At 43.2% G+C, this 25,800-nt stretch overlaps 1 protein-coding gene across 1 annotated transcript; it reads right to left on the bottom strand.

Annotated features, from left to right (window-relative positions):
* Positions 1-12,718: 12,718 nt before the first annotated feature.
* On the bottom strand, positions 12,719-17,456 carry tcf19l (transcription factor 19 (SC1), like). The gene is made up of 5 exons (XM_053446258.1): positions 17,186-17,456; positions 15,465-15,634; positions 14,629-15,025; positions 13,932-14,439; positions 12,719-13,440 (listed from the first exon to the last, which is right to left on the bottom strand). Exons 1-5 carry the CDS (start codon positions 17,454-17,456, stop codon positions 13,101-13,103), a joined length of 1,686 nt encoding a protein of 561 aa, XP_053302233.1. The 3' UTR covers positions 12,719-13,100.
* Positions 17,457-25,800: the final 8,344 nt, after the last annotated feature.

Consider the following 25,800-nt stretch of genomic DNA (forward strand, 5'->3'; position numbering starts at 1 on the left):
TAAGAAAATAAACACATTATGGATTATCGCCACATAGAGATACTGACATGTGTGTGAAAGGCTCATATCGGCCATATTTATTGGTTGGGCTCTATATTATATTATATTATATTATATTGTATCATAATATTCACGAAAGACCGGATTTAATAAGCAAACTAAAGTGAAAACTATTATAAAAGCCTCTCCTCTCACCACATACCTGATCAGTGTTCGGTTCCGTGGATTGAAATGATTCCACTTGTTGTAATCATCATTTTCACTGGCAGCACTTTTACAAAGAGCAGAGTGCGTTTGAAAGGAGCTTTTGTGTCTGACACGCTTATCGTTCTTTTATTGCCTCTGTATTTCTCTCCCTGCACATTACCTCCCTTCTCTGAGGTTATCTCCTCTCCCTCTTTCTTCCCCCTTCTGTTTTTATCTCAGTCCTTTTTGTCTCCTCCGTCTCATTGTCTCCTCTTCCATCTCGTCTCTCGCTCGCTCCTCTCCTGTGGCGATCTGTCCTCCCCAACTTCCTCACAGAAAAAAGGAAAATCTGAATCCATTCAATTAACCCATCATTCCACTTTCTCGCCTCCCCCCTTCTCCTGCTTTCTTTCTTTCTTTCTTTTCTCTCAGTGTTTCACTTCTTCTCCTCTGAACACCCTTGAGCCATCGCCACATAAAGGGTCTAACTGCACAATATTATCATAATAATTGTACTTATCAGGCACTCCTGCTCACCTGCCAGTGAAATGGTTTTGACAGTAATTGTTGCAGCAGCCACACAAAGCCACTCGGGGGACAGAGCTGCCTTTGTTTGCCAGATGCAATTGGACCATTAGGGAGAAACTCATCTGTGCTTAAATCTCCCTCATGAATTGTTGAGAACAGACTGAATTTGTGGAAAACAACCAAGTATTTCTGGAAGCTCCCTATTTCCTCGATGCCTGAGTGGTTTCCAAGTGTCATCTCACTTGTTTGTTGGTCGGCCTCACGCTGCGCCGCCGGTGCTCCTCTCCTCCGCGTCTCTCTCCTGACTTAATGGGACGCTGGAGGATAAGGGACAGCAGACTGAGCGTCCACTCACCAGAAAGGACCTGAACACGCTCCTGTCTGCTTTGTTTATTCTAAAATAGCTCCAGCTTCCGTCCCACTCTGCCGCCCGCTCTGTTTACTTCACTTCTATCTGTCATACCCGGTCCCTGGAGGCGCAGGGATCTTTCAGGTATAGTGTTAAACCTTAAAACCAAAACACCAAAAAGCAGATTTGAATGACGTTTTTTTTTTTTTTAGTTATGAATCTCCAGAACCAATTTCCCCCCCAATATGTCAGACCCAGTCTTCACGGGAGATGCTATCATCTGGCTCTGTTTTGATCATCAAATGGCGGCGCAGTGCGTGACTCACAGCGTCTGAGCCGCTGGTTGCTGGAGGGCTGCCGGCGCTGCAGTTGTTTCTGGAGCCTCGAGTTTCTGCTAAATCTTTAAAAAACAAATCGTGAGGGGGGTTTCTGAGCTCCGGTTCAACAACACACTGCTTATCTAAACTGATCATCTCCGAACACTAAAAATACACTTTGATTTTATTCTGTCCAGATCAGGCCGTCTTAAATGGATTGTTAATTAATGCAGGAGAATATATTTACTTCGCAAATAATAACCCAGCAACAGTGCTGCGGTGGTTGAGCTTATTTCTAGACGTCACCTAGAGAACAACACATTATGTAAGTGTAATGATGAGATCCTCCGTGCACACACACACCTCCAGAGAAACAGTGAGTCACTTCTATGGATTCAGAGAAGAAACTTTGTGGAGAAGCAGCCTGGTGCTTTCTGCAGATATGTGCTGTACGTAGACTGTAAACAAAGATGGACGATGTGTAGGAAATAGGGACGTTGAAGGGACTACAGCGCCCCTACTGGTGAGAGGCTGTAACCACAGGGCTAAAACATTAACGAAACAATCCCATTTTTTATTTTTTATTAATTGAGTTAAACTTCCAGAACATTTACTTTATTTTCTGAGCAGCCAATCTGATGCGAAAATGTCAGACGTGATTTGGCTTCACTTTTCACTTCAGTCATTGTTGCTGTAAATCAAGCGAGTAGTTCAACATTTTGGGAAACATGTTTCTTTTCTTTCTTTCTAACGTGTTGGTTGAGAATATGGATGACTGTTCATTATATACTGTGTAGATGGAGCCAGCAGCTAGTTAGCTTAGCTTAGCATAGGACTGGAACTACTAGGAGCCTGGCTCTATCCAAACGTCCCATCATCTGCCGACCGGCACCTTCCACAGCTCGTAGTAAACATGTTCTACTCGGTTTTATCAGGACCATCTCCAGGACTGTTTATATCCCAAATAATATAATATACTGCACCACAGTGACCTCACTGCACAGCTGTTCATTTTGTTCTTCATCTCTCCACAAACCAATAAAGATTTAATGGTGTCAAAAATTTTTTTTTTTTATACATTTACAGTACACAAGGTACAAGAAAAACTTGATTGTCACTGAACATTGGAAGGGAGCACAAATATAAATACACATTTTTTCAACAATATTATTCTGTAAAGTAGAAGTTTCCTGTCTGTGCAAGGCTCATATTGACCATGTGAATAAAAACAGAGGACACATGAATAAAGAAACAACATGTCCTGCCGCTGAGCTCATTGATTGTTGAACAAAGGTTCAGCAGAACACGTAACAGCAGCGTGTCTCTGTCCATGAAGTCCATGACATCCATCACACGGCTTCTATAAGCAAAACACCAACCATCTTCTGAGCTCCAGGAAAACCTTTTTGAAGAAGTCTACAATCCTGATAATAATATGTATTCTGATCCCTGTGTTATGATAATTATCTGTCATAGTCTCACCCACAGAAAACGTTCACCAGGCCGACTGTCAGTTTAAACTTCTTCTTCTGATTTATCCACATCCCTCTAAAGAAGACATTCCAGAGATGTGTTGTTGTCGGTGGACACTTAGTGTCTCTGGTCCCTCGCAGCAGACTGAGAGGGACCAGTTGTTTGCAGCAGCTCCGACCCGCTGAGCTACAGCAGCTCCGCAGCGGATCCAGAGTCCGATCGGCTGCTGGAGACGAACTGATGATGACCAAAGAGACCGGAGTGTCCCCACAGCTATCAGCCATCAGCCTGCAGGTAACAGGCCCGAGACAGACAACGCTAACCAACCACAGCCCAGCAGCACCGGGACTGTTCCATTATGTTCTCACGCTGTTTTTACCTTCTCCATCTGTCCATCCATCCATCTATCGCTATACTTTTATATATCCATCCCTCCATCACCATCCATCCACCTATCTGTCCCACATATCTACATACCTATCCATCCTCCTCATCCATCCATATATCATCTATCTTTCCATCCATCCATATATCTCTATTCATTTATCTATCTCTAACCTTTTAAATATCCATCCCCCCATCACCATCCATCTATCTATCTGTCCCACATATCTACATATCTATCCATCCTCCTCATCCATCCATCTATCATCTATCTTTCCATCCATCCATATATCTCTATTCATTTATCTATCTCTATCCTTTTATATATCCATCTCTCCATCACCATCCATTCATCTCTCTATCCATCCTGTCCTCATCTGTCTATCTATATCTATCCATCCACCCATCTGTGTGTCTATCTATCCATAAATATCTCTCTATCTACTCCCAATATACATCTATACATCTCTCCATGCGTTTATCCATCCATCTGAATCTCCATCCATTTACCTCTTGATCCATCTATCTGTCCCCGTCTTTCTATCATCTATATCCATGTCCACTTATCTGTCAGTCTATCCATCAATCAATATGTCCGTCCATCCATCTATCCACTTCTGTCTATCCCTCTATCTCCATCCATTAATCGATCTATCTATCCATCATCCATCCATCTCTCCATCCATCATGCAGACTAAAGAAATCTTTGAAGTCAAACTTGTCCATGTTTCCTTGATATGAATTTAAATGAGTAAAGTGGCTGTTCACATCTTGTGTTTTTTGATCCCAGACTGAAGCAGCAGGAGAAGACGATGCATCAGTGGAGCTACACAACCCCCCCCCCCCCCCCCCCCCCCCCCCGTTTACCACAGAGCCGCTTATGGGTTGAAGTGAAATTCACAGATTGACGATAAGAGAGCGTATTCGGCAGCGGCTCTGCCCTTTGAATAGTTAATTATTTTTAACATGTTTAGCCTTGGGTTTCTTTGTCTTGCTAATTTGCTCATGTGCCCCTGCACTGGAGAAGCCATGTTTCCGCCTCACAGGAAAGTAGCTGTGTAAATCAGAGCCTGTAGTGAGAGACTCCCGGGATGAGCAGAGCGATGAACTCTCCTGAGGATCTGCTGCTGCCGGAGCCTCCTGTCGAGTCGGCGAGCGGATGCTAATGTCTGTCTGGCTCCTGCATTCTGACTCCTCACTGGGTTTCAGTGACGCCAGCTACTCCATTTTTCAGACATTTTAGAATTTGATAATGATGAGTAACGAGATGCCAGGAAATGAGGGATGACAAGAAATAAAGGTCGAAGGCTAAACCTGGTTTGATTGATGAACACAGACCTGGATCTTTGTAAACAAGAGAACGGTACTTTTCATTCAGAGGTGAGAAAGAACAAAGTACAAGTAACAAATACCTTGTTGAAGAATTACTAATATATTGCCATTGTACTCGTTATTTTTATTTTAATGCATTTGAAGGGAACTCGGACTCATCGAGCTTCGCCTTCCCAACATCAAGACAGACTTCCACCTTAATGGACAATAACAAAGACAAAACTACGTGAAAGACAAACCGAGAGGAAACAGACAAGAGAGAGCGACTCAACCGCGGGGAAGAAGAAGATGCACATGTCCATAACAAGAAGAAACAACATGGAGGCAAGTGAGGAATCAGACATCATCAGTGATAACGCCAACGATGAAGCAGATCAGGAAAACACTCCTCATTTAAATCAAGAATACTTCACTCAATACATCGTACACATTTCATCCTCCTTCATGTTCACAAATCTATATTTTTGCTTGAACGTGTTTTTATTTGATTGTTTTAATTGTGTTTGAAGTGACATTGGTTTCAGATAAATAGTCTTTGAACTATATTGATGTGACATGAATCTAATTATTCCCCAATAACCATCAAGGAGGTTATGTTTTTGTTTTGGTGGCAGGATTTAGCTAAAACTACTGGATGGATTATTATGAAACTTGGTGGAAGGATGTGCTATGGATCAGCAAATATCCCATTGAAGTCTGGTGCAGGGGACTGATAATTATGAGTGTGAGCAGATAAAATAAAACTTTAACTGTGGTTTCACATAGAGACTGTCCTGAACTCTGAGTGACTAATGGGTTAACCTGCACTTGGTTCGAACTCTACACACAAAAGTTGATGAGGATAAAAGACTAAAGTGAAAGATGCAGAGCAGAGAGAGTGACTGTGGCTTCAAACATCTCTTCAGAAGAATTCCATCTAAGCTTTACAATCAGGAACAACAACTGTGTGAGGTTATAAAGGACATTGTTCACAAAGCTCCCACCTTCACCTCCTGCTGCATTTGTGGAGATCTTAAGATGAAGAGGTTTATTTACACGTCGCGCTGAGCTGCTGATTGGACGACACCTCTACACGGAATCCACGCCCCATTGCATACGGTGCTTTATGGTCTACTTGACTGTAAATGGACCATAACTTACAAAATGAACGTCCTGCTGTATTGAGGAAGACATGAAAGTAGAGATTGAGACATAAACTCCATAGGATAATTTTTTACTGACGTTATAAATCAATGAAATATGTAAAGCTGTCTTATCTCACCATGTTGGAAAATAATAGAAAATGTTAAATTATTCCTGCTTCTGCACCTTCATCCGGATCCACGGACAAATATTATTTGATATTATTATTAGAGTTCTTCTAAATCAAGTGAGAAGTAGAGTCTCATGGAAACTGACTTCTTCTTGAGGAGTCTCCCTCTGCTGGTCAATCGAGAGGACACCGATTTCAAGCACTTAACTCTCTGGACCAGGAGTAAATCTTTACACATGGACTCTGAATACAACTAGAAACGAGACTTATCACTTCCTGTTCACTCCGAGGACAGAAAATACTGCAAACCTCTGATACGGTAAATCTTCTCTGAACTTGCTGTAGGTTAAACCGCTGTTGAATCGCATGAATTTAATACGTGACCCACTTTCCCTGTAAAATAACCATCGTGTGTCTGGATTGGTTCAGGCACTAATCATCCTGTGAGGCTGCGTGTCAAATGGTGGATATCTAACGTCTGTTGTTTATCTCCTCCTCTCGTCACGCTGACAACACGCGACTGAACTTTTCATGCCTGTAAAACAAACTTTCAAAGCTGAAATTGGAAATGTGGAGTATCTCTCTCTCTCTCTCTCTCTCTCTCTCTCTCCCTCTCCCTCTCTCTCTCTCTCTCTCTCTATCTCTCTCCTCAGCCAGCAGAGGATCTGTGTCGTGCATATATAAGACCATGAAAAACCAATTAATTCACAGCTTTCGGGGGGGCCCCTGTTGGAGCTTGGGGGCCCCGTAGATCGTAACCCACTTGCAGGGCTCGTACAGTGAGTTCCTCTCACTGGAGCCAGCCACTGGGAAACAATGTAGTGGAATGAAGAGGAGAGGGAGTGTGTGTTTGTGTGTTTGTGTGTGTCAGTGTGTGTGTCAGTATCACTGTTGCTGTGTGCTTTTTGAGTGAGTACCAGCCAGTGTGTTGTCAAGAGAGTGTGAGTTAAGCATCCTGAGAGAGTGTGTGAGCGTGTGTGTGTGTGTGTGTGTGTGTGTGTGTGAAGGGAGAGAGGGGGACGTACAAAGGTCAAACTGAGGACAGGTGAAAATAAGCCAATAAGCCAAAATCTCATTTCCTGTGAGCTGAAGAGGAGAAAGAGAGAGAGAGAATGGCATTGAATAGAAAGAGGGAGGAGAGGAGAACACAGGAGAGGAGAGGAGGAGGGCTGGGAATAGGGAGGAGAGGAGGGAGAAGAGGAGAGGAGGAGAGGATAGAGAGGAGAGGAGGGAGAAGAGGAGAGGAGGAGAGGATAGAGAGGAGAGGAGGAGGAAAACTGTAAAAGTGAGGGCCTTTGGGACGAAGTAACAGCTGCTCCTGGGTTCCTATTAGCGCTAAACACACACACACACACACACACACACACACACACACACACACACACCTCACTGCTTTGGAGTGATGTAGCCATGTTGATATGCATAAAATAAACAGGTACACACACATACAAATAAAACACATAACAGGTAGACCACCAAGTTAAAAACATGCATGTTTTTAACCCTATTCCACAGCCACCTCTTCAGCTCCCCCCCCCCACACACACACACACACGTCCCACCCCTCCCTCTGCTGTCCCGACTCACTGTTCTTTCGAGACAACCTCGTCTGTCCTGGGAGAGGACTAATGAAAACGTATGATTTGCCATCCTGGCTCTAATGTGCAGGGAGTGTCTCTGAGTCCATCCTCTGCCTCCTGCTGACTGTCCTCTGCTGGACTGGGCCAGGCCAACACTGTCCCCTGCTGGGCCCAGAGGAAACAGCAGCCAAGGCTCCCAGCTCCACCAGTTGGATATCAGGGTTTTTGCTGGTCTGGGGCCAGTCGTCATTGTGTCTGTTGCTTTTCTTGTATTTGTAACTACATCTTTCTGATCCACAAGGATTTTGTAAGTTGAATCAATGAGATGTGATGATGCTTCTTTAACACAAGTGATCAAGAGACCAGCTCAGTTTCAAATGAGCAGAAGTGGTCGGCCTCTTTCTGTCTCCGTTCGTGCATCAAGAGGAAGAAGGAGGTGTCGGCTGTTTATTACAACCTCAAAAAGAGAGAGAGAGAGAGAGAGAGAGAGAGAGAGAGAGAGAGGGAGAGAGGGATTGTGCTATGAATACACTTTGGACAATGTTATTGTCCCCCTCGGTCTTTGCAGGTCAAGGTGTCTTCACGTCAGCTCCATAACGTCTCATCCACATCCACACACCGACGAGTGTGGAGGAAATGAGCTGCATGACAGGTTTATTTCATAGCCTGTGTGTGTATTTGTGTGTGTGTTTGTGTGCGTGTGTGTGTGCATCTGTTATTTTGCTCTGAAATGAGATACTGCCTTAATAACTCAAGAAAGAGGAAAAGGATGAAATTAAATTTGAGGATTAAAAAACAGCATCTGAAGTTTGAAGGAAACCTTATAACCTTCATTTTATCAGAAATTCTACAGCGACAGAATCAGAAACACTTTTTTTCAAGACCTGAACTCAGCTGCATTTCTCTGATTCCTCCATTAATCTGCCTCTGAAAGTCAAACACATCCATTTTCTTTGTCAGGTTAACTGAGATCATGTAAAAAAGAAGATGTGAATAAACTCTGGATTGATTTTCACCATGTAGAATAGAAACACTGTGATGAAGTCCAACACAACGACAAACACTCCTCATATATTCTTCTCTGTGCGATACTTCACCTCAGAGAAAATACAGCTCCACTGACAGATTCCTGCAACTACGCCATGAATATGATAATACAAGTATTCACCTCCTCATTCTCTAAACCACTTCTCCTGTGCCGTAGCCATGAATAAAATATATTTAAAGAAAGGAGAATAATTCAACCGAGCTTCACGTACGAGAGTGAAATCACCACTGCAGAGGAAGTGAGGTTCAGAGTAAATGCAGTTTCTTCTCGTATACCTGAGACTTTACACTTGAAGCTTGTTTTTATCACCTCCACATTGAAGTACGTGTTCTCTGTCTCAAAACATCAGGTACAGATGTGCATAGCTTAGTGTCACCTCTCCCAACAACCCCCACTTAAATAGACTAAATTGATTTTATTATATTTGAATCATTTTACTCTTTTCTTATCTGTAATAATGTTTATTTCTGTATCTGAACTATAACACTGTGTGATTTTGAAACCAGTTTTTACTTTCATATTGTTTGCCTTCAATTTTTTACTTTACACTTTGGAACTGTGTTTTAAAAGATGCTACATGAACAGAGTTTTCTATTAGTTTTATCATTTATAATGAATATAATAAAATAATCTTTGGCCTTTGATTTTAAATCTGCACAAGTTTTTGAGGCCGTCACTGAATCCAAATGTGAATTTAAGTTGTTTAACTCAACAGGTCAAAGCTGTTGTTATAATATCATATCTACATATCTACATATTAAAATAACCATGTGTATATGTGCCATTGTGTGTCAGTGTGTGTGTGTTTGTGTGTGCATCAAAAGCACATAACTCCATCTCGCCTGTAAAGCAACGAGATGCAGTAACTATGTGAGTTAATGTAGCTTCATGCACCGAGACCCCCGATAAGACGACTCCATTATGAAGTTAAAGAAATAAAAGATGTGAGATAATGGGCTTCAATTAGAGGACGTGCTCGCTCCCTGTTGACGCGATGACTCCAAAGAAAACAACAACCACATAGATCATCTCTCACTAAAGACCAGAGGAAAACAAAACGTACGTTTCACACATCAGCGATTAACATCATCGATCACAACTCGGTCTGGAAGCGTAAGAAGAATCCATGAAGGAGACGTATCAGAGAAAAAGATGAGTTCAATTCTTCTCTGATAACTTTAACGGCGTCTCAGAGAGAATCACGACAGTCACTTTATTTTGTGCGTCCCTGCCTGTAAAAGTCAAACTGAATTTTAATGTGATAATTAAAGTGAAGGCAGAGAGAACAAAGAGCCCAGAGAAAACATCAGGATTCACAAAATGATCCCTGTGACGAACATCCCTCCACTCAGCTCATCTTTCAGATTTCAGTTTTCATTAAACCCACATGAGGTGGAGCGCTACTTGATTTATTTGAGATCATGAATGTGAAAAAATTATTATTATTTTTCTTCCAACTGTCTGATTTGAAATAACATAATATCCCCAAATGATCATCTATCGCCCACAGAGGCTCATTCATCTTCAGACGATCCGTGATTGGTTCAGTGGTGATCAGAGGCTGAAGCCCTGGTATCGAACTCGCACACGGTACTGCTCTCAACCAATCACAAGAGAGTCTTAGCTGTCAAACGTGTTAAATCAATTAACTAATTAAAATCTAACTTATCAGAACAATGAACACAGGGCATACGAACTTGAATGACAGAAAACATCTTTAAGAAACATCTATTTTACGAGCATTGTGACTTTTTAGTTTGCTCCATGTCACATATGCTAACATGGAGGAGGCTATGTGTATTAGCTATACTGCAGCCGGCCACCAGGGGGCGATCCTCTGAGGTGATCTGCACCAACACAACAGCTAGACACCTTGAGTGACATGTGACGTGAAGATGACGTTTCTTTGATTGAAACTTGAACCATTTAAATATCTTTAGAAACCATCTTTAGTGTTTTCTTTATCTAAGAATCCACAAGAATATGCAACATTAAAAAAATCTTAACTTGTGAAAGAAGCTGCAACAAAATAAACTTTTAAGACAAACAAATAGAAAAATAACTGACTTTTTTATTTGTAAATCACTTTTCAACATGACAAACCAGCTCCTTAAAGATATGTATTATACTGTAAAGATAAAATGTTCAGTGCTCGTGATTCTTACTGTAATACTGCATTAAGATGATTCTTACTGTAATACTGCATTAAGATGAAACCTTAAATTAAAAAAGTGTTGGCTGTTACAGTGGTGATATGCTGTCCAAACAGGTGTCTATGGAAATATGGAACCAGAGCCTCGTGGCCAGTTTCACTTCATCAAACACAGGTTTATGGATTTAAAGTTCTAAATTTACATTATCTGGTGATTTGAGGAAACGGATTCTGCTCATATTTAGGTTGATCATTTTAATTTGTGTTATTAGTTGAAAAGGTTCACATATAATCAAATGTTCAGAAGACATCACTTTGCTCGTTGCAGCAGCTCCTCCTCTCAGCCTCTGTCTGAAACACTTGGTTTAGAGCAGAGTTCATACCACGTGACGGACTGACGAGGGGAGAGGGGGGGGTCCACACAACACATGAGATTTCACCAGGAGGATCTCCCCCCCCCCCCGACTGTTTCCATGTCCATCACACACATGGTTCATTACCCGTGTTAGAGACATGTGCCGTGTAAAAGCTACACCTTCACCGCTTGAGTAGGCTCTGATCTTGATTGGCCAGCTGACCCACTGTGCTGCACCGCTCTCACTTTACCTGGCTTTGTAAGGAGGCTTTGTAAGGAGGCGTGTAAGACTAGAGGCTAAACGGCTGTGATGTCACGTGACAAAACCATCAGACAGATCACTGACGAGATGTCTGAGGAACATCAGGAGCTTCAGTGTTTTCCCCTCTACCGCAGATTGAGGGCTTTTTCACCGAGCAGAACTTTTACATTCACAAAAAACATTTTACACACTAGAGGAAATAATTTGAAAAGGCATCACGTGTCTCCTTTAAATCGAAGGAATTCTTCCACGATATCAGCCATTATGTTAAAAAATATACATCTATAAAGTATAAACAAAATTTCCCCTTAATTTATTGCTCAAGAATCAGGTTTTTATCATCAACTCATTTGATCAGCACCCAGAGGAGCTGCCACAGTAGTTTGATTAATCACCAGCCCAGATGAACTATATACATTTACTGTATCACCGTCATCTGATGGAGTCAGAGCGCTCAGACGTTATTCAGAAATTTAAATTTGCAAAGCGACTTTAAACTCAAGAAGAAATCTACAGTTAAATACAAGAAAAGGTGCTTAGGAGAAAAGAGAGTAAGAGTTATACATTTAGATTTTATTCCAGCACCCGAGTGAAGATGCATCAATTGTTCAGTGGAGGATAACGACTCCTTCGGGTCCGGCACATTTCAACCAGGACAGAAGCATCGTCTGGTTCAGTGGTGACAAGACACTTGAGAAGATGTGTGATGTGACGAGGTCAACATGAAGGCTACAGCCACACGACTACGTTTTATCTTCAAAACTAAAACCCCCTCCACCGTCCACACTAGTGCAAAACGGGGTCGTTAAGAGTTTTCAAACTTCTTACTTCAGTCCTCACACTCAATGGGAATCGAGTCGACGGCAGGCGTAACAGGGTAAAACGTAGTCGTGTGGTCGCAGCCACAGATTGAACCCAACAGAATCTGAATCCTTTCATCCTGTTGCACCAGCAGCAGATATTTCATGACATTTCACTAATGATTCCTCCCAGAGCAGCAGCAGCCACAGTGCCAGGCTGCGTTCAGACATCTTATAAAAACACCCACGCAGCTGCCTCTGCAGGAGCGCCTTCAAACATTTGATTACAGTCTCGAGAGCACTTCTCATCAGCAGCAACAACAGACGTCTGCTGACACATTTCCTGCCGTTTAATTATCTTGAAACATCACACGCCCACTCCGCGACAGCTGCTGCCACCCAGGAAAGCTGCACTGAAACATCTCATCCAGTTTGATTACTGGCGAGGGGGGGAAGGCCCGGTCCCAGCGCTGTTTTCTTTGGCAGAGGTAGGGGAAGCTGGAAGGTCCAGTTCTGCTCTGAAAAATTGAGCTGTTTTGTAAAAAAAGTGCGGGAGGCCACACGGAGACACCGAAGAGTTTAATCACCTTGTAGAGTCGGCTGCCGACACATTTCATCAATCCTCCTGACCGCCGCCTGCCCCCCCCCCCCCGGTGCCACGGTGGGAGTCTACCAGGAGACATTTCATCATGCTCCCCCCCCACCCTGATCAGAACTCTCCAGGCAGACGAGGCCATAATGAAATCTGACCCGAGACATTTCATCACAGTTCTGCCTCCTGCCTCTAAATCTGAACCCTGAAACTGACTCAACAGCAGGTTTGTGGAAGCACTCGTTTGACTGTCAGGACACGAATCCTCCAACCTGGAAAGATCGAGGCCTAAAAGTCTGAAGGGAAGTATTATCCCCCCCCACCAGCTGCTGACGAGGGTGAAGATAGAAGAGCCGCCTGGGCCATCACAGGAAGTAGGAGCCTGTTTCCGTGTGAGTTTGAAGGAATTAAACATTTAGGGGAATATGTGGAAACTTATAAAGTCTAAACTGGAGCATTTATTTCATTTCATGGTCACAGCTCTGTCCAGTCAGCGGCAGCCGCAGTGGAAGTCAGCGGTCGGGTCCACAAGCAGCTTCTTGCGGTCGACATGCAGACAGTCTATGTGGAACCAGGCGTCGCACACGTCACACTGGATCCACTGCACCGTGTCCTGCTGGGGCAGCCGGCACCGCGGCGCCGCACACGGCTCCACTGTCCCGACTGTTGTCTCTTCGTCGTCCTCATCATCCTCATCTTCTGAGGAGGAAGAGGAGGAGCCAGAGGAGGAGGACGAGGCTGAGGAGGTGGAAGAGGAGGATGAGGAGGATGGAGAGGGCAGGGAGGGCCGCGGAGGAAGAGGGTTTTTTCTGGGGCGGCCTCGTCGCTTGCTGGAGAGAGAATAACAATGAAGACATGAAGAAGAGGAGGAGGAGCGAGATGAAGGGCTGGAGATCAAATGAAGCTTTTAACATTATGGTTTAACAAGTTTATATTTCAAAAGATCTGACAGAGAGCAGCAAATATCAAAACACATAAATCTTTAATATCAGTTGTGATCATTTAAGATTATTCCATTTAAAAACAAACAGCCACCGACTCAGTTTCTACAAATCTTTCCAGGAAACGTGCAAACAAGTAATTCTGGTTCTGATTTACAGGATATAAACAGTTCTACTCTGAGGTTCAGATTTATCAGATAATTAGCATCAGTCTGCTGCAACTATTTGACGAGCATTTAAAACATTTTTAACTTCAACATTGTCAACTAATGGTAGATGAATAAAATATTGTTCAGTCTCAGGAGTGTTTTAGAGGAAAGGATTGATTATGAATCGGCCTCTGGATTTTAAAGATGCATCGTGCAGCCCTAACTTCTCACCTAGTTAGATGGTTAAACCTGTTGAACGGGACTCTTCCTCTTTCCTCCGTGTGGATCCTCACTGAGGGCGAAGCCAGGCTGTAGTTCTCCCCTCCCACCACCAGGGGAGAGAAAACCGGAGAGCTGTGGGCCCTCCGCCGGCCCCTCTGCGCCGCCGGCGAGCTGTGGGCGGGTTTCTGTTGGCGGAAAGCGCCGATGTTTCCCTGCACCACCGTCTTGATGCGGTGCATCGTCTGCACGTCCTGTTTGTGAACCGCGGCGTTGGTGAACGACGCCTGAAGGAGGTGGTGGTTGAGTCGGCTGTTCGTCATGGCGCCGTGGAAACTGCCAATGGTCCTGATGCCCACAGGGAAGGGCTTGGCCTCCAGGGGCCTCCGGACGTCGTTGTGGCTCTTGGGCTGCAGCGGCAGAGGAGGAACTGAGCTGAAACCTTCCGACTCCGACTTGTAGAGCCGCCGCCTCTTCTTCCCTTTTGGTTTCTGTCCGTCCTCCTTAACTCCCGTCAGAACTGAACCACATTGAAATGAAATGTTGTGATAGAAGCAAATGACCACATCCTGACTCTTTTTTTTCAAATAGTGAGTTTAACTTCAATTTTCTGAGCCAAATAAATGTTCTTGTCAAAACCTGTATTTTTGTTTGCAGAGAGCTCAGGGAGTTACCAGTGGGATTTTTAAAAACCTTTCCAGGGTCTTACCTCCTCGACTCCTGGGCTCATCTGAGCTGTCGTCCTCGAGGAGCACCGTGTGAGCCGACTTCCTCCTGCTCCTGGAGGTCGGCTGGACGGACTTTGTTGAAGGCACTGAAGCTGCAGAGGAGAACGATGGAGGGGTGGAGGGAGGGAGCAGGGCGGAGAAGCTAACGGCGAGCGGAGGTGTGGAGGAGGAGGAGCCTGGGTCTGAAACAGCTCCCTCGTGGCTGTAGCTTCTCTTAAAGGTCCAGGCGCTGCCGCTCATCTTACTGAGGCTGCCGATGGAGTTGAGGATGACGGTGGCCCGGTTGATTGACAGCTTGGACAGGTCCAGGTTGGCCTCCACCTTGCGGTCCTGGTTCGTTCGGATCCGGTTCTGCAAGTCAGAGGAAAAGGTTCCTGCCTGGGAACAGAGATGGAAATCTATAATTACAGTTTTCCTCATGGACGGATTTAAAAATACCTGAACGTCTGTTCTATGTAACTTTTTATGATATAACTCAAACATCATTTCTAAATTTCTATCCAACCCGACTGCAGCTTGCCCGAGTCGGGACCGAACCCGTCCCGAACCTGACAGGTAAATAGATTTTCCTCTTCAAACCCAGAAGGACTTGTCGGCTCAGGAAGTGACACTGAACATCAACACCAGTCCACACTTGTTTTTAAACTACAAACTCCTAAAGATAAACTGACCCTCAGTCTCAGTTATGAAGCCGCACAGTGCAGGACTTCATCTGTTGCAGTACATCATTTTAAAATCTGCACTGGTGACCCGAAGCTGCACAGAACATTTAACAGTCGATTCCGTCTCTGCCGACTCCTCGAACAACTAATATTACCTTCGGGATTGTGATGGCATCGAAGTCCAGCGGGCGAACTTTGACCTTCTGGAAGAGGAAGTAGAACTCGGGGCTCCCCGGAGCCGACTCGCCACCGAAGGTCAGCGTGTCGCCATCTGAGAGCTCCCATTGGACACCAGACTGGAGGCGCACCTCGTTGACCCAGGTGCCTGGAAACAGATGATTTATCTTTTAATGAAACTAACGCCAACAGTGTTTGGCACCGGGTTGGATCGTCTGGTTCAGCCTGAAAAACTCTGCTTCAACTCAGACTGATCAGTCCAAACAGAAGTTGAAGGCGATGTCACACAACGTTAAAAATCTAAAAGTCTGCCGGTCAAAAAACAGAATGAATAAAGTGAGCAGAGCATCAGAATAAAGTCATTTGTTGACTTTAAATGTGTTTACAGCTTCCAGAGTGGAAGGGGAATGTGAAAGTGTTTGTGAAATGGACCTAGAATTGAGGAGGTGGAAGGCTACAAGGAAATCAAACGGCCATGACAGCGTTCCACAAAACGAAAAATGCACCGTGAATACTAAAAAGTCATTTTAATAGCAAAAATGAAAAGTGTGTGAAACCGACTGTGAAATTACTTGAAAAATTAGGCAGTAAGAGCATAGTTTAAATTCTGAGCCTGTCAGACACAGTCCATCGCCCTTAAGTGAAGACTCTCTCTCTCCTGCGCCTTCACCTTGTACCACTTCCTCTGTCACTGATGACCAGTAGTACACAGACGTAGAAAAGTAATATATTTAAGTTTGTACATTTGTGTCTCACTGCGTCTGATAGCGTCATATTCACTGTTATTAATCCACCTTATTGTTTTTTATGAGCATTTGTTTTTGTGTGTTTTTCAGCAGGACTACACAAAAGTGTAAATGTGTGCGGGTCAAGATTTGATTCCATCATCACTTGTATTTCTGTGACACCAGCGAGCGAGCGTCCAACTGTGTGTCTCAAAACCAAAATACTTGTCTTTTTGTCCATGAACAACAAGTTGTGCGTCTGATTTTCAGATCCTCTACCACAACGGCTGCATCCATAAAAAGACATCATTGTGTTAAGATAAGATAGGAACCATTTAATAGTCCCATAATAGGGACATTTGCAATATCACAGAAGCAAGAGTCTAAAGTCAAAATAGGTATCATTAAATAATAAGTCACATGCAATAGTTAAGTGTATGGAATGTAAAATATATAGAAAACTATGAATGGAATTAAACTAATATATATAGTATAGAAAACAGGAGAAGTTTGTGCAGTGTGAGAATAAAACAACGATATCCGTCTACTCTGTGTGTGTGTGTGTGTGTCAGTGTAAACAGGAAGCAGATCCTCTTCACTGGATTTGGATTAATTACAAAAAAATAATAGCACAATGAAGGATTTCATATCTTGGAGCGATGACGAGGTGGAACTGCTCCCGACACGTTTCTGCCTTCGCCTCTGACAGACGAGTCGCGACTGATAAGAACCGACCAGGGAGAGATTACCAGTGACTGAGTCCTCATCTCCAAACATCTCAGTTTGTGTCTATCCAGAGATTCTAATCTAAAACATTCCACTTCAACTTTCCACATTTTAGATTCTCAAAAACTCCAGAGTGTCGTGTTGCATGGATGCTGCCAATGACTGTCGAGGAGCGTGAATGTATTAGAATGTGTCTTTCTAAGTGTTGATGATGGTGTTGTGTTGGTGTTGTGTTGACTCAGCCTCACCATGACTGCTCCTGTCCTTGATGTGGACCCTCCAGCCCTCCTCCTGCGGCGCCGCGGCCCCTCCGCCCGCCTCCCTCTCTGCGTGCAGCTCGGCGTGGATGCGTGACACCGACGTGGAGTCCAGCGTGACGTCACACAGCTCCGCCGCCCGGCCCAGACGGAACACCGAGTGGCTCAGGGCCGGCCTGAACGTGTACAGGTCCCGGGCCGAGTCGCCCGTCGACGCACCGATCCGGAGCAGCTGGAAGCACGGCTGCACCCCGGACACCATGACTGAGGGGGCTGATCGTCTGCCACCCCCGAACCCTCCGCCCGGCCCACCCAGAGGCCCCAACCGATCTGTGAACGGCCCTGAGCTACAGGAGGCCCCTTCTGGGGTCCAACTCTTAACTAGTGAACATGGGTTGAATGAATTTGGGTTCGATGATAGAGTTCCAAGCTCGACAGGGTGGGATAGTATCACCCAGGCTTGAAGGTTAGAGGTTAGAGGTTAGGTGCAGGGGCTTTAGGCAACAGGTGCTTTCAGCAGCATGGGAAGTTGATGACTTGCTGCCAGTGCATGAATAAATAATGAGGATCCAGAGCCGTGTGTGAGCTGATGAGGAAACGAGTCTGTGTTTCCAGCTCAGAGACTAAATCCCCCCCCCGCGGAGTGACGGGTGTACCACGGAGGGTTTGAGAACAAAGGCTTCCTGTAACTTGGACAGCCCGCGTGTGTGTCTGTGTGTGTGTGTGTGTGATGCTAATGTGAAAGGTGCATTAAACATTAAAAGCTTGAAAAGCTAATCTGCGTAAAAACCTGACAGCCGTGACTTTCAGTCCTGACATTTCATATTTATGTGGGAATGGCTGTCAGCTGTGTGTATGTGTGTATGTATGTGTGTGTATGTGTGTGTGTGTGTGTGTGTTGCAGATAATAGAATCCCAGGCTCCTGACATCAGCCGTCTCACAGGTGGGAAGCCTGACAGCCTCAGATCTGAAAGAGAGAACAAAAGAAAAAAACCATTAAAAGAAACAAATGGCTTTAAGGTGAATTGTTCTATTTAGTGTCCGGACATTATACCTAATACAAGATGCTTAGATTTAAGAGACACGTTGTATTGGACTCTTCAGAAACAGGTTCGATCACAGTTCAACTGAACCCGGTGTCAGACTCAGTTTCATTATGTAAACGTCAGCGCATGTGCAGCATCAAATCACGGGAGCAGGACACAAAGCGAGAAACAAAAGGGAACCGGAGCGACACTTTAAACTTCCGTCTACAGCTCATAGAACCCGGAGGAGACTCGTTCAGTCCGTGACACGCGGGCCGGGCCGGGTCAGAACCGGATCCACGGAGCGAGGGGACGTCTCGCTGGGTTTAGCTCGTCGGACGCAGCTTCGCGTTAAGCTAGCTGACGTTCGAATGAAAGTCAAAGCTGCCACTTACACCAGCTGCAGGGGAGCGGCTGCTCCTGCTAATCTCCGGCCGCTGGGGGTTCGCTTCCTCCGGCCACTCGACCCGCAGACTCCCGGCCGCCACGTCCGCCTCGGATTTACTGTGATGCTGCTTTTTCACAGGGATTTTGTCGCCATTTCTCTTCAGGCTCCGCAGCAGCTCCGTCCTCCAGGAGGAAGTCCTTTGAAATTTGGCGCGCCCAGTCCAGGGGCTTCCTTGCGCGAGACGCAGCGTCACATCCCGTCCCGCCCTGGTTGGCTAACGGCCAGGGCGCCTTCTGCAGGACCAGGAAGTGGAGCCGGAAGTGGAGTGGGATAGAATAATGTAATGGTGGAAGAAGCAGTCACAACTTTATTTGAGTAAAAGTAATGATTGACTGTATAGACTATTATAAATTAATAATACTGTGGCCCTGAAGTGCAAAACAGGACAAGTGGGAAGAAGAAGAATGTCAGAACACAAAATAACAAGGTTCATTATTTGTTTTGTTTTGTTTTGTGCTTGCAATTCACCATAGTATAAATATGGATGAGAGGAAAGCTCCTAAAGGTTGAACAATATCCTTTGATCGCCCCCTGCTGGCTGGAAGCCCTAAAAGTTAGACGTCAGAATTAAACACATTTCTTTCTGTTTACTTTATTTTTGCTACTGAAATTTCCTAAAACAGTTTTTCACAGGATTATTATTGTAATACCTATTTGATATAATTTCACAATATAGAAATGTATTTATCTCAGGTTCAGGAAGTGGGTATGTCTAAATGGAAACAGCATCAACACAAAATATCAAACATTATTTCATTCACTCTGTTTAAAATTATTTTAATTGCAACCATTCATTCGATACAGAAAAGAGAGAAGCTTTACAAAAGTCTGTGCTGGATGCCAGAAGGTCTTATCGGTTTATAAATAATTACTGATTAATCTCCATGACAGAGCAGTGAAGTATTGTAAAAGTCAATGATTCTCTCACATTTGTAAGTTTGAAGAAGTCACGTGATTTCTTTTAAAATGAGAGCAACAAATACAAAAACAAAACCTGAATGTAAAAGAAACCAGTGAGCAGAGCTGAGTTTCTGACATGCAAATTGATTGATTGATTCAACTAAATCAAAACTCTAATGTAACACAGAAAAAAACACAGTATAAAGCAAAATATATAGTCTGAATTAAAAAAAAGCTAATTTTCCTAACACCAATATATTAATTTATCATTCATTACCCTTATTATCACAGAAATCTAACAGACACTACTGACTTATAGAAAATACCCATATTTCTATAAAGTACAAAATCGAGTGAAAAGCAAAGGTGACGATTTTTCTAATGAAAAAATAGTTCAGCTAAGTTTTTCTGAAAAAGCAACAGCAGGAATATTGACGATGACAATACCTCACCCGCCTGAGTCATGGGATAAAACCAACATTTAGCCTGGAGCCACCCTGAAGCTGTGGTTTCCCAAAACTAAAACCACGTGACGATGGAGAGAGTGGATGTTCTTAATGTTGGGATTTCACAGAAACTGTAGACCACATTGAGTTGATATAGATATCATGGCATTCAATGAGAGAGTAACAAAAACTTAACAACAGTTGCTCAGAGTAAGATCGTGCATTGAAATTCTTTTTTTGAAACTCCAGCAGAAGTTAAACTGAAATGTTAACCGAGCCAAATGGAGGCTTCTTGTTTCATATTACACATTTAACAGATAATTCAAATTCATTATTGGAAGTAAATAGTTTAAAACAGCCTATTATTTGTAGCTCAACTACATTGCAGAACCCAAAATAAGTAGCATGGCACTCAGTAGAGCGTATTCATTAAGATACATTAATTAATCCCATGCAAGGAAATTAGTGAAATTGCAAACAAAGGTCTTAATTTTAATGTTTGGCGACGGGTTCCTTTTTTGGTCCATGTGTCATCCTTCCACCAAATTTCATATTTTTTTCTCTTTTCCAGCCAGAATGGTACAATTTTGCATGAATGACGAAATAAAGAAAGTGTCACAAAAATATGAAAACATAACCGACCTCCGACAAGGCCCTTAATTCAAATAAACTGCCAAAATAATGCATTTAAGTGCCAGATTTTTCTCTTCAAGAGCCATTAATTATTCTCTGTGAAATTGGTGAAAATGATCAAAAATAAATGTTACAGAAAGTGATTTTAAGAAAGTTCTTTCTGTAGTTTTTGCATAATCGGGTTCCCTAACAAAAAAACGGACAAGGGTGAAAACATAACCGGCATGTCGGAGGTAATAAATACATCCGTTATGCTTTAGAAACAAAAATCACCAGTATTCTCCTTCAACTTTAAGCTGAACCAGTAATATGTGGTTTCTAGTGTTTGAGTGATCATGGGAAACCAGAGTCAGACACAATATGGACTCAGCTGTACAGAGAAGTGCAATTCATATTATTATTATATTAACTATCATCATCCACCGGCTGTCCCACAAGCAATCTACAGGTCAGCATGCTGCAGGTACAGACAGTCTTAGGTATACACTGGGACAGCAGGTATAGGCTATAATATCAGAGTAAGTATTTTGGTGCTAAATGTGATGCTACAAAAAGCTCTGACCATGAAATATAATCAAGCATGTTCATTCATTCATTCAAAGGAAGTGCGATATTATTTTCCAGCAAATGCACCTGGGATGTGGTACATTGATCCCAGAGTAACTGATTATAGGAAAAGTATATATTGGTTATTTCTAGGAATACTGTTTTTCCAGTATATAAAAAACATTCTTTAGTGCTGGGAGTGCGACAGTGGAGACAGATGCGTGATTATAAAAAACGGTTCAAGCAGACGGGGGTGCATTGTATGTCAGTTCACAAAATAGCCCAGAGTAAAAGTGCAGCTGAGCTGGGACCAGTTTGTCCAGAAGAATATGTACATGATTTAAAAATGCTCTCACTATAAAATACTGTGCTCAAAGAGTGCGCTCGGAGTGACAGAGATCAGAGGTTTTCAATGAATCCGTTATGAATCATAGATAAGACCAAATTCAATTATAACTGAGCACAGGAAAAGCCACAGATTTGCATCGGAGTGAATAGAAATGAATTGATATGTGTCGGCAGCTGCACTCGACAGTTCTTCTGATATTTTGTGCGAAAGCAAATTTCTATTGTGAGCCAAGGTATTAGCAGCGCAGAAATCGTTTCATGGTTTTTCATTATTTCCTTTTGAATTACAGAGAACAGTAGATTAAGAGACGAGCGAATCTAGCAGAAGTGAAAGGACATTTTATTAAATCTGCTCTGCCCACACGCGGATCAGCACTTGTGTTCTGAGAGGCTTTGTGAATGAGCAGCTGTGATGTGTAATGAAACAGAAAACATCAGAGCCAGGTCTGAATGACAGAAATGAAATCCTTTCACTGAGCTCAGATCAGCTGTGATTGCCTGAAGCTACAGTTTGATTATTCCCTCAGTCACATGACAGAGGACGCTCCTCACCCGTCTCAATTCAAAACCAAAAGAAGCGTCTTTCAAACAAGGTTTCAAAACGTATTCTTTAGGATGAAACATCTAATCTCTGCTTAAAGAAAGAAAGATATATTCACAGAAGCCAGGTGCGTTTCATTGTTACATATCACAGCAGCTGCACCTCTATAATATATCTATCTCACAAAGATTGTAAATTAACTATGAAAATGGAATCTGGTGCCATCTTTTCAAACTTTATTAACTCTCACATGAATTGCCCCCTGGTGGCTTGCTGCGGTATAGGTCATTAACCCCAACTCCTCCCTGTTAGCAGATTGGACACGGAAGCTCTACATATACGTTAAATATATCTTTCTCAAACATGGCTTCTGTCCTTTTACGTAGTTCTTAGCTAAGTCCAGGACATCAAAACGTGCACACATCTGAGGGGACAACAGATAAACATCATAGCTGAGGCAAACCTGAATAAAAGGATCTCACCAAAATGTAAACGTGACATGAGAGTCGAATGGATGGGGGGGGGGGGGGTCTCCAGCACTTTGTGTCAGTTCTTCACCTACTACTGTGGACATCGGGTTAAAGGATCGATGCAGCGTTTTGTATAGAGTCTTGCATAAGCCTTGCAGTACGAAACATATTAGTGTTTCCACATTATAAACATGCATATAATATATTTAAATATATACAACAGTGGGGAAAAAGGATGATTACGAGCGGTAGATGTTGATGTGATCGAAGTGCTTTGTCAGATTCCTCACTGACCTGTGCCTGTTAGTGAGGTTTCAGTGCCATTGTCATTACTATTGCTTTAGATGTAAATTAAAATCTTTCTTGCCCATTGAACCTTCTTATCAGCGCTTATTCAAATCAACCTGATACAAACAGCTGTGGGAATACGCCTATATTTATGAATAACATGTAAGCACTGCCTTATAAAATTGTCGTATAAAATCAGTAATTCAGCGACATGTAAGTTATTTTACACCCTCATAACAACTCTGTCCAAACACCACACCACACTGCAATCGCCTGGTTCGATACTTGTGCTTTTCTTGTCCTGACATCACACACGTGTCTGTGTGATGAGCTCAACTCAGAGGTAAAGGTTGAATTCATTCACACTTCCCAGATTGACATCAACTCATGTACAGCATGAGGTAGCATCACTGCGAATGCTAAATGCTAACAGTGACATCTGAATAAAGATGTGATGGAATCCACTGAGTCATGGATGCCGCCCCACTTCCCCCCCTGAGGTGCTGTGCTCATTAAGTGCACTGGGGCTCAATGTAAGTACCTCAGTCAGTTTGACCCTGTGCAGGAGAGGATGTGCTGAACAGCGTTTCTTCGGCAGCGTGAGATCTCTCGCTCTTGTTCTGTGAAACGTCTTTGGTGTAAATCAGCTTCCTGTGACCTGAATTAGCCCGAAGGCTCCTTCTACAGCCAGATAAGAGAAGTAATTAGTCGGAAGCAGTTGTTAGCACTGTGGGAGCTTTCTTTAATTGAGTCCGTCCGCGCTTCTCTTTAAATATGTTTGAACTCGTGCCACCGTTTGCACTCTCTCATCTCATCTGCACTTCTTTGGTCCGTCACTTGTGTCTTTTCTTTCTTTACTTTCCAACAGAATCTTTCTCTTGTCGTTCGGTGAATGAGCAGATTTACCCAAATCTCCTTCTGTAAACAGCAGCGCCTTGAAAAACAAGCAAAACTAAAAAGGCCGGATTTTATCCAAGGCTTCATCCAGAATTAAACTGCAGCTGTAAGCAAAGACAACAGCGTCAGCAACGCGTGTCATTGATTATCTATGTTGCGTATTACAGCCATAACTGATAGCGCTTGTTTTCTAACCAATCAGCAAATGATACGCCGTGACAGAAAAGACCCAATCAGCACCGAGTGTCTCCGTCATCGCTTCCAAACATATCCGTTCTGCCCGTCCAGACTCAAATCTAGCCTCGGAATTTTTTAAACTAAAACAGAGTCAGCTTCGCTTCCAAATTTCTCCCTAATCAAAGAGTTGATGCATTTTCAGATGAAAACATACCGTAGTAATGTAGATGTAACAAATATGCAGCATGACCTGATCAGTTCTTGCCTTTAATAAAAGTGGGAGTAGCTGAAAACATTTAAAAGAGACACATGATGCTTCTTCAGTGTTTTTGTAAATGTAAATGTTATAAGTTATAAGTTAAAGTGTGTTCTCTTAAGATTGGAGCTTGTAAACAATTTCGAGTAATAACACAAATTAACTTATGAACCTGAATATGAGCAGAATATGTCTCCTTTAAACTGAAGTGGTTGTAAACATGTGACCTTTCTAAAGTAAACACACAACATTTACTACTGCTGCTACAGTCAATAGTAATATGTGTGGGTGAATTAAATGAGGGGTTTGGATTCATAGAGCACCATGAGTAAAAGTGTGGACTAGCCTTTATGAGTTATTGATATTACTTTAAACATCAGCTTGGGATTTATATGCTCCGGTAATGTCTTCCTCTTTTTCATTTTCTATATTTCATTGGCTGAATGGACTCATGTCTCCATGCAGTGCACTGAATGTAAAATATGGTTGGTTGGCTTTGTAAGAAACTCCCCCAGCGCACATACTGCACCCACCTCATTCTGTCAGAGCTGTATGGGCTGGGTCGTTATCACAGATTGATCCGTCCTCCCAGTCTTCTCATTTTAGAAAACAACCAGGCAACAATAATCAGAGCTCCGATGCGATGGATGGGGGCCGAGATGAAATTGGAGGCTTTAAATCATGCAAGCCATTTATCAGTTCCCCGGAACGGCACCCTGTTCCATCACTGTCCTCTCTTTTATCACCGCTCCTCACTCTAAATATAAAAGTGTCCGTGAATCTGTCCCTCTGCAAAGAGGCCAAGAATCCAATTACGCTCTGAAGAACTGTTCCCAAAGTCCTGGGAGTGTCCCTCCCCCAGTTCTGCTTTGCTCTGACAGGACTTGTGACAACTCCATCGGGATGAAGAAATAAAAACACATGAGGTCTCGTTTCCACAGTTTGCTGTCGTGCCTCTGGGGGTTACGTCATCATTAGTGTGAGTGAGATGTGGTGGATGTTTCCACAGTTGTTTTTTGGATTATGTCTTAAAAATGCAAACCACGGCAGCTTCAGGTGAGAGCAGACACAAGTACAGTCAGAGGCAACACATTCAGATTTGCCTCTAACGGGGGGGGGGGGGGTCTGTCAGACTGACAAACTCCTGTAATTTCTTTTCGGACAACCTTCTCGACAGGAGCCGAGATCATTTGATCCCAATTAAGTGTTTTCCTCAAAGTGCTGAGTGTCACATAAACCTCTTTTGGAGCCTGTGCTTCTTTAGTCCGTTCAGGTTTGCATGCAATCACTCTACTCTAACATCAGCATTGTCCTGCAGATCTCAACTATGGTATCTACTCTAATGTTTAATTTAAATGCATGCATTTTCAATGTGCACAAAATTGCTTTGTTCTTCTTTTGATAGAGCTGACAGTAGGTTTACCCTTTGCATCAAATTGTTCAGTGCATAGTGCATTTCATTTTTTTTTTGCAACTGTCTTTTTATTATTTTTATCCCGGGCTGCACTGACATCCAGATCTAAGTGATGAATATATTTTGTCTGAGATGTTCTCAGTGCAGTGATCAAGGGCTTGGTGGTTATATGAAAGAGCCAGAAGTGGATGTCATTACTGTATGAGGAGATATGAT

The sequence above is a fragment of the Pleuronectes platessa genome, chromosome 18, assembly GCF_947347685.1.
Source record: "Pleuronectes platessa chromosome 18, fPlePla1.1, whole genome shotgun sequence".
Classification (NCBI taxonomy): domain Eukaryota; kingdom Metazoa; phylum Chordata; class Actinopteri; order Pleuronectiformes; family Pleuronectidae; genus Pleuronectes; species Pleuronectes platessa.

Coding starts and splice junctions, on each gene's coding strand:
- tcf19l (XM_053446258.1), bottom strand. CDS start 17,456: ATGGTGTCCGGGGTGCAGCCGTGCTTCCAGCTGCTCCGGATCGGTGCG. Junction 15,635..17,185: donor CAAGGACAGGAGCAGTCATG/GTGAGGCTGAGT, acceptor ATCTGTTTCCAG/GCACCTGGGTCAACGAGGTG. Junction 15,026..15,464: donor ATGCCATCACAATCCCGAAG/GTAATATTAGTT, acceptor CTCTGTTCCCAG/GCAGGAACCTTTTCCTCTGA.